The sequence below is a fragment of the Heptranchias perlo genome, chromosome 17 (genome assembly GCF_035084215.1).
Source record: "Heptranchias perlo isolate sHepPer1 chromosome 17, sHepPer1.hap1, whole genome shotgun sequence".
In the NCBI taxonomy this organism is placed as follows: domain Eukaryota; kingdom Metazoa; phylum Chordata; class Chondrichthyes; order Hexanchiformes; family Hexanchidae; genus Heptranchias; species Heptranchias perlo.
The window spans coordinates 27,727,258-27,741,808 of record NC_090341.1 but is presented as its reverse complement, the minus strand read 5'-3'; the positions used below and the strand labels follow the sequence as shown (position 1 = coordinate 27,741,808).

The 14,551-nt window shown below is 41.9% G+C and overlaps 1 protein-coding gene across 2 annotated transcripts in view; it reads left to right on the top strand.

Moving 5' to 3' along the window:
- LOC137334215 (peroxisomal acyl-coenzyme A oxidase 2-like) overlaps positions 1-14,551 on the top strand; it is a 55,182-nt gene that overhangs the window by 37,411 nt on the left and 3,220 nt on the right. For both annotated transcript variants that reach the window (XM_067998817.1, XM_067998818.1), the window contains exons 10-12: positions 2,164-2,325; positions 7,939-8,044; positions 9,176-9,393. In XM_067998817.1, coding sequence (XP_067854918.1) covers positions 2,164-2,325; positions 7,939-8,044; positions 9,176-9,393 — 486 coding nt within the window. The remainder of the gene's footprint in view (positions 1-2,163; positions 2,326-7,938; positions 8,045-9,175; positions 9,394-14,551) is intronic.

Sequence of the window (14,551 nt, the reverse complement as noted above, 5' to 3'; positions counted from 1 at the left end):
TCCAGCTCTCAGAACTGCTCTATTCTCACCACAGTCTCAGCCCCAGCTCCTGGATCAATCCAACCTCAGCAGTCGACTCAGCTTGGGACCCCAGCTGGAGTCAGACTTGGCCCGCACAGAAACCAATGGAAGTTATAGTAAACATTGGACTTTCCTAATTGCTGCCTAGAAATGCTCAATTGCCATTGGTGTAAACCTTTATGCTGACAGCAATTTCTAGGCCATAATGAATCAAACACTGTCTCAGAGGTAGTGTAGTATTTATGTTTTTCCCCCAGAGTGACTGAACAAATTTATAAAGTAGAATTTGTATGTTACCTTTTTTAAATGTCTCAGCTGTGTGATACAAATGCTTTTCTATTTTTCAAAAAAACTTGTGCATACGCCAGAGTATTTGTCACATTTACACCCTATGTTGGACTTGTACCATAAAGAATTTCCACTCCAGTCCTAAGAAAGGCTCGGACACCAGAGATAAGTTAACTTGAGATTTATTGAACTTATACATGATTACAAGCGAGCAAATACATCTATTATACTCACATGTTGGATACCCATTGGGGACTAAGAGCTGCTCCTATCCAAGATAGTTCTTACGGCTTTGAGTAACAAAGAATACACCATTCCATCCCATATTTATATCTTTCATTAGACCACACCTACTTTGGTCACAGGATATGATGTAACCCTAGCACCATATGCTATCCCTTTGTCTAAACCTAACAAACCAGCTCTCTCCAGTTCTGCGGCACATCAGGTGACCTGTTTTTGGTGTAAAATTGTTGTATCATGCTCTAGTTCTTCTAAGGTTATCTGGTCTTGGCACTTTACCATCACATTTTTTTTAACAGTAACTACTCCAATCTCCTCTTCTAGGCATTTTGCAAGCTTTGCAGTTAATCACATATGCTAACTATCCCGTGGTACTCTTTAGCTACGTCAAGTTGTCAAATTATTATGTTTTAGGATTTCTGGTGGTAGGGTACATGTTCACAATGACAGATTGACAGAGGGGTGCTGAGTAAGGTCAGGAACATCCCTACAGGGAATAAGTGAAATCAGCTGAGTCAGGCTGGACCACTTCAGCATCTTTTTAGTAGTTGGTTATAGTGTGGTACTTTGGAGGCATGGAAGTAGGTTATCTGTCCAATCTCTCAGCCATAGAATGGCAACCAGAAGAAGGAACTGAGGAACTTAAAAAGGGTATAAATAAAAGAAGCTATGCCTTGTTTTTTAAAAAATATATATCATATATAAAACTGAAATACAATGGGCCGGATTTTGCTGTGAGCAGTGAACGAACAGCGCCAGCCGTCCGTTAGACTTGCACTTGCCCATAGATTTTGAGCTTTTGCACAGCAAGTTACTCCAAGTTGGAGAGCCATTCAGTGCGGCGCCCTCTACAGGGCATCTGAGACCTGTGTGAACAGGGCAAACAGTTGTGTGTTTCCTTAACCAGCCAGATTGAAGAATCGTTAATGAGCAGCACAGAGACAGAAGTAGGAAGTGTAAGTTAGAATAGTGAATTCAACGTCAAATCAGGTAAGTAAGCGAAATTAAAACAGGGAAAGAAATATTGGATTGAGACAGATGAGAAAAAGAAAAACGAATTTTTTAAATTTAAATTATTTTTTTTAAAATGTCGAACAATAATTAAAAGCTGAAGGAATGAGATTCCACGCTTGTAAAAGTTAATTTTCAGTGCAGAGAGGTTGTTTGGCAGTAATTAAGATGTACCATGACATTAAAAGTGTGCTTACACTGGAATGGATAAGCCCTAACTAAACTGGCGAGTTTAGTTCGTACCTATGACGTCAGTGCAGGAACTTCACGCTGTTCAATTCATTTGAATGGTGAGTCAGACAACGAGATGCTGTTATTGCGCAGCTTTTGGAGTGTTGTTAGCCTCGCCGTTATTTTTACAGCAAAATCTGGCCCAATATATTAAATAAGGAAAGATAATACTGCATAACAGTTTAGTAAAATAGTAACTTTGGAAATCTGGGCCAAATAGCTCCGTTGTCAATTATCTGGGTAAATTTACAAGTTCCATGAAGCCGCTGGATGATGCTCCCCTCTGGTAGCTTGGACTCATAAAATTACCCGCTCAAGCTTGATTTTTGACCTGCTAGAATCGATGTAATTTTTTTTCCTCCATTTTAGGTTTCTAATGAAGTGCCTTACTAGAGTAGATTGTGGTCAGCCTTTGCCCCAGTCTGTGTCTTACCTGTCTGACCCCATCTCTCTTCATTGTTCTGCAAAGGAGAAAACTGATTACCTCAAGCCATTCATATATACAGAGGCATACAAGCACAGGGCACAAAGGTCAGTAACAATGCTGTTGTGGGATTGAAATTCATCAGTGAAACCCAAGAATGAACAGAGCAGAAAGCAAAACCTCAGCCAAGCCAGGAAATTGGGATGAAAGCTTTATAAAAGGACTTTTTGGACGTTAGATTTCTTTTAAGATGGACCCAGTATTCACAGAAAGAAATTCCCAAAATGTTATAAGACTAGAAATTCTTGTTCCATATATTATCAGGTAAAAGCTTAAGTGTTTAAATGACATTTCTTTGTCCAATATTTTGGCATGTTTTATATCCCAATTTCTTGGGCTAGGCTCTAATTAAACATGTAGGTGAACCCCTGGCCCACTTTAGGAGGCAGGCAGTTGTGCACACCAGCAACCCTGAAGAGCTTCAGGGAAAATTAAAAGGGAGGTGGCTATTTAAAGGTAAGTTACTGAATATGGGGCACACATTTTGTTGTTAGAATTTTCAAAGAATTTTTGGGCAAAAATGATTAGCAAAATCCGATGACTGGCACAATAACTGTGGAGGCAAGAAATGGAGTCTGTGGCTAAATGGAGCAGCATAGTACCCAAATCTTATGTTTGATGACAACTGCAAGAGGTGGGTGCAAGGAAGGCTGCCTGTTTGCCACTCCAGGGCACCCTCCAAGGCAACAGCAGTGTAGTTTACTTGTAGGAGATGGTGAGGAAAAAAAGGAAGAGATGATGGCGATAGTGGTGCAGGAGAGTTGTGGGTGTCCTTGCAGTAGATGCCATAGATCTGCAATTGTCTTGTGCTGACACAGCCTGCCGAGCCAGATCCTCATAGTCACTGCCAAGTGGGTGTTTTAGAGTGTATGGCAGGTGCAGCTAGTCTGGCCCTTGTGCCTGTGGATTTCTCTGGTAGCTCTTATTTCATCTCGTACCACTTTAACCTTGAAATTGGGGCAATTCAAAACCAATCTTCATCACTAATTTGGACTTGACTTATTGATTAGTAGGAACTTCTCACTAAATGACTTATAGTGTACTGAGCAACTGCGAAAGCTTGGATTGTACCAGCTCTCTTTTCATGTCCTTATTTCAGCTGTTCCTATTTTGTTAAAGTATTTTAAATGTTTTAATTAAAGTATTTCTAAATTGGCAGATAACCAGCTAATTTGTATTCCACATGCTTTTAGGGGAATGAAAAAAAACTCAAACGTTTCATGAATTAGTATTTATTACTAATTAATGAAAAGCCTGAATTAAAATATACTTCAAAACAAAAAAAAACTTTTAAAAAGTTAAGATCCTTTAAAAGCTCCATCAATCATAGAGCTTCCCTTATGCCCATTCCAAATGGAAGAAGTGAGATCCCAGTTCAATCCTGGCCTCGGCAGGTGGAAAATGGTGCTAGGCATTCATTTAGATGCATGATATTTAACTGAAGTTACGACTCATTTTTGGCAAGACCACTTTAGGTGGATCTGAAAGGCTCTTGGGGTCAACTGCAATTGGCATAGATCTTACTATGTATCTTAGCCACATTTTTTGGTCTCTCAATGCCTGTTTTATTCCTGCACCACTGGCCTTAAGACCTGAAAAACTACCTTATGTGGAATGTAGAGGGCCAATGGTAACAAACAAGTAGCTGGAAACATATGGGGATTGATAGAGATAGGATTCATCAAAAAGGGCATAATTTTGGTGACCTTTATGTGTATTAAGTTGAGGGTTCAGGAGAACTTAAAAGGGAAGAGTGCTTCAGTTGGAACAGGAAGTGAGAAGGCTAAGCAACATCAAGAAGAATGAGAATCTGTTGGACCAATCTAAGTCAAAATTGGAAGAGAAACAAAATAGTGGACAGTGGTTAACAGGAAAACAAACTAGTCCATAATGATAGAGTACAGGTCTGTTACCACGGATATTGGAAGCAGATACACAATGCTGAGAGACGATGGGGGCAATGTGCTAATGATCCATTAGATGATTAGGGTGATCTAAACAAGATGTCTTCTGGGATCTATAAAATCTAATAACCACTGGGAAATGTTCATAATTGGACACAAAATCACTTGTCCCAACTAATGTAACATCATGGTCAGGACCGGACATCTACCTGAAGTGTCTAATCTACTTAATACTTGTTCTTTTGTTACAAAATTATCAAATTTGTAGCTACCCTGAAAAATTCAGGTCATTCTACATTAATTGGTCAAATAAGCAGACTTAAAGGTAAACTATAAGACAGCAGAGTTTGACAAAGCAGCTAAGGAATTCTAAAAGGTCTTGTAACATTTGCCATTGGGCAGAACTCTGGCTGATGAAATTGAATATATATATAAATGAAAGGTATGGCACATTTGAGTAGATTTTCTACTTCAGTTTTCCCAGTGAAAATTGGGAAACGGTGCACCCACTGTTCGTGATTTTCCGTCCATTAAAATAATGGAAATGGAAAATCTCCCTAAACTTATTGAATGGCTAGCCAGGGAAGAACTTAAGAGTTATCATGCGGTGATATCAGGCTCAGCACTGGCCACATCCAATTATTGTAGAGCAGCAATCAGAGTAAACACAATGCTGAATTATATTACCAAATCTGTAGAATACAAGGCTTCAGCATGATTGCCTCAGACATACAAGACTCAGATCAGGTCATATCTTGAATAATGTATTCAGTTTTGATCACCAAGGTACAAGATAGTTAATTGTGAGCAGGATAGTAGCAGACTTCAGGAGGACATAGACAGCCTGATGAAATGGGCAGACACATGGCAGGTGCAATTTAATGCGGATATGTGTGAAGTGATGCACTTTGGGAGGAACAACATGGAGAGACAGTATAATCTAAATGGTACTATTTTGAGGGGGGAACAAGAGCAGGGGGACCTAGGGGTGCATAATTCACAAATCTTTGAAGGTGACAGGGCAAGTTAGAAGTTTACAGGGCAAGTTAGAAGTTTACAACATGGAAACAGGCCCAACATGTCCGTGTCGCCCAGTTTATACCACTACGCTAGTCCCAGTTGCCTGCACTTGGCCCAAGTTGATACGGTGGTGAAGAAAGCATATGGGATATTTGGCTTGGTGAATAGGGGCATTGAATACAAAACAAGGACGTTATGCTAAACCTTTACAAATCACTGGTTAGGCCTCAGCTGGAGTATTGTGTACAATTCTGGGCACCACACTTTAGGAAGGATATCAAGGTCTTCGAGAGGATACAGAGGAGGTTTACCAGGATGATATCAGGGATGAGGGACTTCAGATATGTGGCGATTGGAGAAGCTGGGGATTGTTCTCAGAGCAGAGAAAGTTAAGGGGAGATCTAATAGAGTTATTCAAAATTGAGGGGTTTTGATAGTGCAGGTATGGAGAAACTGTTCCCTTTGGCAAGTGGGCTGGTAGCCAGAGGTCATAGATTTAATTGGCAGAAGAGCTAGAGGGGAAATGAGAAATCTTTTCACAGAGGGTTGTTTAAGATCTGGAACACATTACCTGAAAGGAAGCTAGAATCGGATTCCATAGGAATTTTCAAAAGGCAATTGGACATGTACTTGAAGAGAACTAATTTGCAGGATTGTGGGGGAAAAAGCTGGGGTGTAGGACTAAATTGGACAGCACTTTCAAAGAGCCAGCACAGGCATGACGTGCTAAATGGCTTCTTTCTGTGCTGTTAGGTTCTATGATTCTAAGAAACTTTCAAGCCTGGAAGTGGTGCAAAGAAGTTGGGATGTCTTGTTGAAGTTGTACAAGACATTAGTAAGGCCACACTTGGAATACTGTGTACAGTTCTGGTCACCCTATTATAGAAAGGATATTATTAAACTAGAAAGAGTGCAGAAAAGATTTACTAGGATGCTACCGGGACTTGATGGTTTGACTTATAGGGAGAGGTTGGATAGACTAAGACTTTTTTCCCTGGAGAGTAGGAGGTTTAGGGGTGATCTTATAGAAGTCTATAAAATAATGAGGGGCATAGATAAGGTAGATAGTCAAAATCTTTTCCCAAAGGTAGGGGAGTCTATACCAAGGGGACATAGATTTAAGGTGAGAGGGGAGAGATACAAAAGGGTCCAGAGGGGCAATTTTTTCACTCAAAGGGTGGTGAATGTCTGGAATGAGCTGCCAGAGGCAGTAGTGGAGGCGGATACAATTTTGTCTTTTAAAAAGCATTTGGGCAGTTACAAGGGTAAGATGGGTATAGAGGGATATGGGCCAAGTGCAGGCAATTGGGACTAGCTTAGTGGTATAAACTGGGCGACATGGACATGTTGGGCCGAAGGGCCTGTTTCCATGTTGTAAACTTCTATGATTCTATGATTCTAAGAATGGCCAGAAAAGATTTGTGCAACATGAAGATTCCCCATGCCCAACTTTTATAATTTATTTATTATTATTACTACTGCAGTACTGTTATATAGCAGTTTTAATTTTTACTGAGTGTTGTTCTGCATTGAGGTGATTTGAGTGATGGACATGGTTGATAATGGGAACACCCCCTGCCATTAATACATTATGACACCCTTACTAAAAAATTATAATTAATATTATTGAAATTTAATCTTCAGTGGACTAATAGGAAATAACACCAATCTCCATATTTTAGGATAATGTTATGAAGGAAACATGATTGAAATTTATTATAATCACATAATTAACCTACCAGTTTTTATTGTAGAGAGTTTGAGCACCATTCTGTGTTCTTTTGAGAATCCCTACGTGGTCAGTTTTCGGTAAAATATTAAAATACCTACGTGGCAAAGAAGCAGAATGCAAAATGGTTAGAAAGGGTTAATTAGTTAGTAACTGAGATTGGTACAGGTGGCCTGGCCTCCTGCTGGGCCATTAGTTTGCGTAGTCAGCAGGTTTGCATGGTCTTAGCAATGTAGAGTCTTTGATGTGATTCAAGGACTGGTCTGAATGTCTCCATGTTTATGGCAGATCAATATAGGTAACGAGCTTAGCCAAAGTTGAAAGACATTCCAGGTTGGGAGATAAGGGACAGGGAAGAACATTCCAAGTTGGAAGGTGAGGAAGTATCCCCTTTGATGTCTAACAGCAACATGATCAGCACATGGACGATTTATGATTGGCCGGAAATAATGTAACCTCGCATGGCAACCTATGCCCAGCTTATGATTGGTGTTGACCCTCGTTAAGTATGTTCCAACCCTATTGATTTGTATGAAAACGTGTGGATTTCTGTATGTTTCTTGTTCTTGCTCTGCCAGCATAGAGGGACTCTATCAGGAGTCCAAATCAATGCTGCAGACTAAGAACCCTGCTATTAAAGTTGTGATGAACTTTAAAATGTACTCGACTTCAGATTTTACTGAACCAGACTGAGGGGAAAGAATCCGGATCGTCACTTTCATCTGCCTAAAATCTTGTATTCCACTTGTTTAATTGTGATTATTAGATCCAACTAAGACATATCTATTCGGTATTATTCTGTGTCAGCCACTCCGATTGCTTCCTCAAATAATTTAAATGCAAAAACTTAAATGTCAATATAGTATAATTTAGTAGTGCAGAATAAACGTTGTGATATAACAATACCATAACCTCTACAATACACTGAGTAATAGCTCAATTGAAGAGCCATTTTGAAACTGATTAAGCTGTCTTTTAAGCTTTTTGTGATATTCTATCTCGTTCAGGCTGATTACGAATGCTGGAATCGAGTTGCAGTCTCTGCTTCAGTCTGGAGTCGAGCAATATGATGCCTGGAATAGCACTTCTGTGCAGCAAGCAAGGGCTGCCATTGTAAGATTATAGTTTATAGGTTCTCATTTCATTGTTCATGTAATAAACATCAATCCATCCATTATTATCTTGCAGTTACATTTCCTCTGAATCACCAAACTTTCTTGCATTTATGGTGGAATAACCAATTATAGCCAGGAACAGCTTTAACAATGATGGGTCATCACAAATGATTTCACCCTGGGAGAAAAAGACTTGAAAAAATTGTATTGGGGTACGAGAGGGAAAGTCTCAGATTTTCCAAAGCGTGAACGCGTGCTGCAACAATGATTCGGTCAGCAAATAACAGTTAAATGTACATTTAGATTTCACGCAAACGATGGGATTCCAGCTAATGACACTGGGAGGGAGTTCTATAAGCAGATGAAATGGTGTGTGAAGTTTCAACAGTACATATTTATGAATGATTTACTTGCTGATAACATAGGTGGTGTTGATGTAGACCTTACAAATTTCCAAATCAATGATATTTTGTCATACAGCAACACATTATGGCATCAGACTCAACATCATTTCTCTTATTACATTTTATATTGATCTGATATCAGTTTGAGAAAGCTTTGAGGTAAAACATATGTAGGTAAGAACAAGAAAATTAATTCAGCTCATCTAACTTGTCTTGTACAAAATCCACCCACTCAATGCATTCCACAACATTCACCTGAGGAAGGAGGAAGCCTCCGAAAGCTTGTGAATTTAAAATAAAATTGCTGGACTATAACTTGGTGTTGTAAAATTGTTTACAATTGTCAAATCCCAGTCCATCACCGGCATCTCCACATCAATGCATAGTCATCTCTTTTCTGTCTTTGTGTCAAACCTTGTATCCCTTTCCTCTCTGTTGAATTGTGACTACATTCCCTGGTTCTGTGCAGTGGTAAGAGGTTGAATAGTGACAGAACTAGTTCAGCCAAAATAATGCTTTGGCAATACTCCATTTCCACTCTCCCTACTGACTCCACTATGCAGTAAATTAGATACAAGCATAACATTAGTTCATTTAATTTCATAACCTCAGCCAGTACATTTGGGAAGAAACCTTTTCAGGCAGGTAGGTGTGCATTCCACTGACTTCTGTTGGGCTTATAAAGTTTCTGTTTGATCTTTTAAATGTTTTCTTTGCTTTTTCAGGCTCACTGCCAATACATAGTTGTGAAGAACTTTGTTGAGACACTGGAGGGATTAAAGCACGAGCCTGAAATCCAACGAGTGCTCAAAATGCTGTGTGACCTGTATGCATTGACTGGCATTCTGGTCGATGCTGGGGATTTCCTACACGATGGCTATATGACTGGAAGGCAACTGGACTTGATGACCGCTTGTCAACTGGATCTTCTAGCTCTTCTCCGGTAAAGTGATTTATTTGTACACAAATGCAATGAAATGAGGAAAAATATTTGTACATGTCTGGATTTGTGTGAATCAAACTGGTGCATTTGGTCAGCTTCAGTTCATAACTAGATGAAGTAAAAAGCCACTACCCATTGCAGAGTAGATTTTTATTATCATAAACTGCAAGCAATTACCCATTTTTGAATACGACTGATGAGATTTATTTTTCAAAACAGTATCCAAAATGTACCTTTACATCACCTCCTGTCTTAGAACATGCTGACCGATTTGCTGCTTGTGTTTGATTTTCATTCATGTGTAGTTAAGATTACAACCTTTGCCAAGTACAGAACTGTGGTACGACAGGAAATAGTATCATTGATTCAGTTCTGATGTTTGCTTTTGATGAAAATTCATTGAGAACCTTTAGTAATTGATATCATAAGATGTGAAAATGAAGTGGATTTCTATAATAAAAATTGTCCAGTTTGTAAGTTAGAAATTTCCAGACAGCCCACTTGAAAACTGGACTCTTTGGTCCAAAGCCAAAATTAGTTGGAATCTTATTATAGTTGTATTAGTAAAGTTTCTTTAAAAGCCAAAGACTTTAGCTGCAGTTGAACTTCATGTCTACTACAGAAAGTAATGTAGTGACCTTCTAGGACACAACTCTAAAACAGAAAAGCAAAATATCAGCAGACTAATTCCAGAAAGAAAAAACTAGAGCAAATTGTTCAGTAAATTTTCTGTATTACAGCAATGGGTGAACTACTTACGTGGTAAGCATTAGAAACAGCACTTCAGGTTTCTGACTGTTGTAAGCAATACCACTTTGACATCTATCGGTATTCGTAATAAAACTAGCATTTTCAATTAAAAATGTCAGTAAGTATATATAACTCTTTTAAAAACATTCATCACTGTAACAGGCCGTTACTGACCCAGGAGTCAATTAGATACCTTCCCTCCATCATTGTGAAGAGAACTGGTGCCATTGTGGATGTCCCTGTAGGAGAGGAGCTACTTGGACGTGTTGTAGATGTTTTGGGTAATGCCATTGACGGAAAGGGTCCACTTGGAGCCGTAGACGCGTGGGACTGAAAGCCCCTGGTATTATCCCCATGATCTCAGTGCATGAGCCCATGCAGACTGGCATTAAGGCCGTAGACAGTCTAGTACCCATCGGCCGTGGACAGCGAGAGCTTATCATTGGTGACAGACAGACTGGCAAAACTGGTATTGCCATTGACACCATCATCAATCAGAAGACGTTCAATGAAGGCACTGATGAGAAGAAGCTGTACAGGTCAGAAATGGGGATGTTCGCTGATGACTGCACAGTGTCCAGTTCCATTCGCAACCCCTCAGATAATGAAGCAGCCCGAGCCTGCATGCAGCAAGACCTGGACAACATCCAAGCTTGGGCTGATAAGTGGCAAGTAATATTCACACCAGACAAGTGCCAGGCAATGACCATCTCCAACAAGAGAGACTCTAACCACCTCCCCTTGACATTCAATGGCATTACCATCGCTGAATCCCCCACTATCAACATCTGGGGTTCACCATTGACCAGAAACTTAACTGGACCAGCCACATAAATACTGTGGCTACAAGAGCAGGTCGGAGGCTGAGTATTCTGTGGTGAGTGACTCACCTCCCGTCTCCCCAAAGCCTTTCCATCATCTACAAGGCACAAGTCAGGAATGTGATGGAATACACTCCACTTGCCTGGATGAGTGCAGCTCCAACAACACTCAAGAAGTTTGACACCATCCAGGACAAAGAAGCCCGCTTGATTGGCACCCTAAACGTTCACTCCCTTCACCACCGGCGCACCGTGGCTGCAGTGTGTACCATCCACAGGATGCACTGCAGCAACTCGCCAAGGCTTCTTCGACAGCACCTCCCAAACCCGCGACATCTACCACCTAGAAGGACAAGGGCAGCAAGCACATGGGAACAACACCTGCACGATCCCCTCCAAGTCACACACCATCGACTCGGAAATATATTGCTGTTTCTTCATCGTCGCTGGGTCAAAGTCCTGGAACTCCCTACCTAACAGCACTGTGGGAGAACTTTCACCACACGGACTGCAGCGGTTCAAGAAGGCGGCTCATCACCACCTTCTCAAGGGCAATTAGGGATAGGTAATAAATGCTGGCCTTGCCAGTGACGCCCGCATCCCATGAACAAAAAAAACACACAGACTATGGTATCAAAACCAGTTTAGTTTATTCCCAATGGATCTTTACTTTCAGCATCGAACCAGATAGTCACAGGTATTATCTTAGGTCCTTCTGCATCACCTACATTCAGTCTTTGCATTTTACAATGTACCAGACAGGGACAGGTAGTACTTTCCAGCTTACCACTTGTTCCTCACAGTTTCTCTCTCACTGAACTCAATGAGTCCCTTCCTCTCCAAGCTTCTCCATGTGAATTAGTCACCCATATTCAGTCTTTGCATTGTACAATGCACTAGATAGGGACAGGTAGTACTTTCCAGTGCACCATTTATCCTTCGCAGGTTTTTTTTTCAAACTCAAACTCGTCCAGAGATCCTTCCTTTCCAACTGAATCATTCCCGCAGCCTTTTATACTCACAGGCTGGGAGTTGTTAAAGGCAGTCAAAGGTCAACAACCTCTTAAAGCGATACCCTTATGTTGGATACAACTCTCTCACTCTGTTACTATAACATTCTTGGTGTCAAAGTGATTGTAACACAAAAGTAGCAGCTTTGCAGAAGGCAAAATTAAATTCGGTATTTAACCAGAACTTTTTCCCTACATGGCACAGAACGGAAAGAATAAGATCTAAACCGTTGTATTTTTAGCTACTATTACTAATCCAAAATTGGCTCAGTGGCTGGAAGCAAAGGGTAATGGTGTTTTTGCGACTAGAAGGCTGTTTCCAGTGGGGTCCCACAAGGCTCAGTTCTAGGTCTCTTGCTTTTTATGGTACAAATTAATGATTTGGACTTGAATGTGGGCGCTTGATCAAGAAGTTTGCAGATGATACAAAAATTGGCCGTGTGGTTGATAGTGAGGAGGAAAGCTGTAGACTGCAGGAAGATATCAATGGACTGGTCAGGTAGGTAGAAAAGTGGCAAATGGAATTTAATCCAGAGAAGTGTGAGGTAATGCATTTGGGGAGGGCAAACAAGCACAGGAGTACACAATAAATGGGAGGATACTGAAAGGTGTAGAGGGACAAAGGGCATGTCCACAGATCCCTGAAGGTAGCAGGACAGTTAGATAAGGTGGTTAAAAAGGCATACGGATACTTTCCTTTATTAGCCAAGGCATAGAATATAAGATCCGACCAAAGAACACACCCACCAGCTCAACAAACTGATCAAGACCTTCGATCCAGACCTTCAAAGCATCCTACGCACTCTCATCCCACGTAATCCCCGCGTGGGAGACTTCTACTGCCTCCCAAAGATACACAAAGCCAACACACCCGGACGTCCCATCGTATCAGGCAACGGAACCCTGTGTGAGAACCTCTCTGGATACATCGAGGGCATCCTGAAACCCATCGTACAGGGAACCCCCAGCTTCTGTCGCGACACTACAGACTTCCTACAAAAACTCAGTACCCACGGACCAGTTGAACCAGGAACACTTCTCACCACGATGGACGTCTCGGCACTATACACCAGTATCCCCCACGATGACGGCATCGCTGCGACAGCATCAATACTCAACACCAACAACAGCCAATCTCCGGAAGCCATCCTACAACTCATCCGCTTCATCCTGAATCACAATGTCTTCACCTTTGATAACCAGTTCTTTACCCAAACACACGGAACAGCCATGGGGACCAAATTCGCACCCCAATACGCCAACATTTTCATGCACAAGTTCGAGCAGGACTTCTTCACTGCACAAGACCTCCAACCAACACTATACACCAGATACATCGACGACATTTTCTTTCTATGGACCCACGGCAAGGAATCACTAAAGAGACTACACGATAACATCAACAAGTTCCATCCCACCATCAAGCTCACCATGGACTACTCCTCAGAATCAGTTTCTTTCTTGGACACACGAATCTCCATCAAAGACGGGCACCTCAGCACCTCACTCTACCGCAAGCCCACGGACAACCTCACGATGCTCCACTTTTCCAGCTTCCACCCTAACCACGTCAAAGAGGCCATCCCCTATGGACAGGCCCTGCGAATACACAGGGTCTGCTCAGACGAGGAGGAACGCGATGGACACCTACAGACGCTGAAAGACGCCCTAGTAAGAACGGGATATGACGCTCGACTCATCGATCGACAGTTCCGACGGGCCACAGCAAAAAATCGCATAGACCTCCTCAGGAGACCAACACGGGACGCAACCAACAGAGTACCCTTTGTCGTCCAGTACTTCCCCGGAGCGGAGAAACTACGCCATGTTCTCCGCAGCCTTCAACATGTCATCAATGAGGACAAACACCTCGCTATGGCCATCCCCACACCTCCACTACTCGCCTTTAAACAGCCACCCAACCTCAAACAGACCATCGTTCGCAGCAAATTACCTAGCTTTCAAGAGAACAGCGTCCACGACACCACACAACCCTGCCACGGTAACCTCTGCAAGACATGCCAGATCATCGACACAGATACCACCATCACACGAGAGGACACCACCCACCAGGTGCATGGTTCATACTCCTGTGACTCGGCCAACGTTGTCTACCTCATACGTTGCAGGAAAGGATGCCCCAGAGCATGGTACATTGGCGAGACCATGCAGACGCTGCGACAACGGATGAACGGACACCGCGCAACAATCGCCAAACAGGAGGGTTCCCTCCCAGTCGGGGAACACTTCAGCAGTCATGGACATTCATCCACTGACCTTCGGGTAAGCGTACTCCAAGGCGGCCTTCGAGACACACGACAACGCAAAATCGTCGAGCAGAAATTGATAGCCAAGTTCCGCACCCATGAGGACGGCCTCAACCGGGATCTTGGGTTCATGTCACGCTACACGTTACCCCACCAGCGAACAAATGTTATCTGTTTTTAATATAATGGGTCATTTGCTGGCTTTCTCTGCCTTCCGGATGTCTCTGCCTCTCTCTTTTTTTTCCTGTTTGTTTTTTTGTTGAATGTGTATTCGGGGGTTCTGCAGGTGACACCTCTCTGTCTGAACACG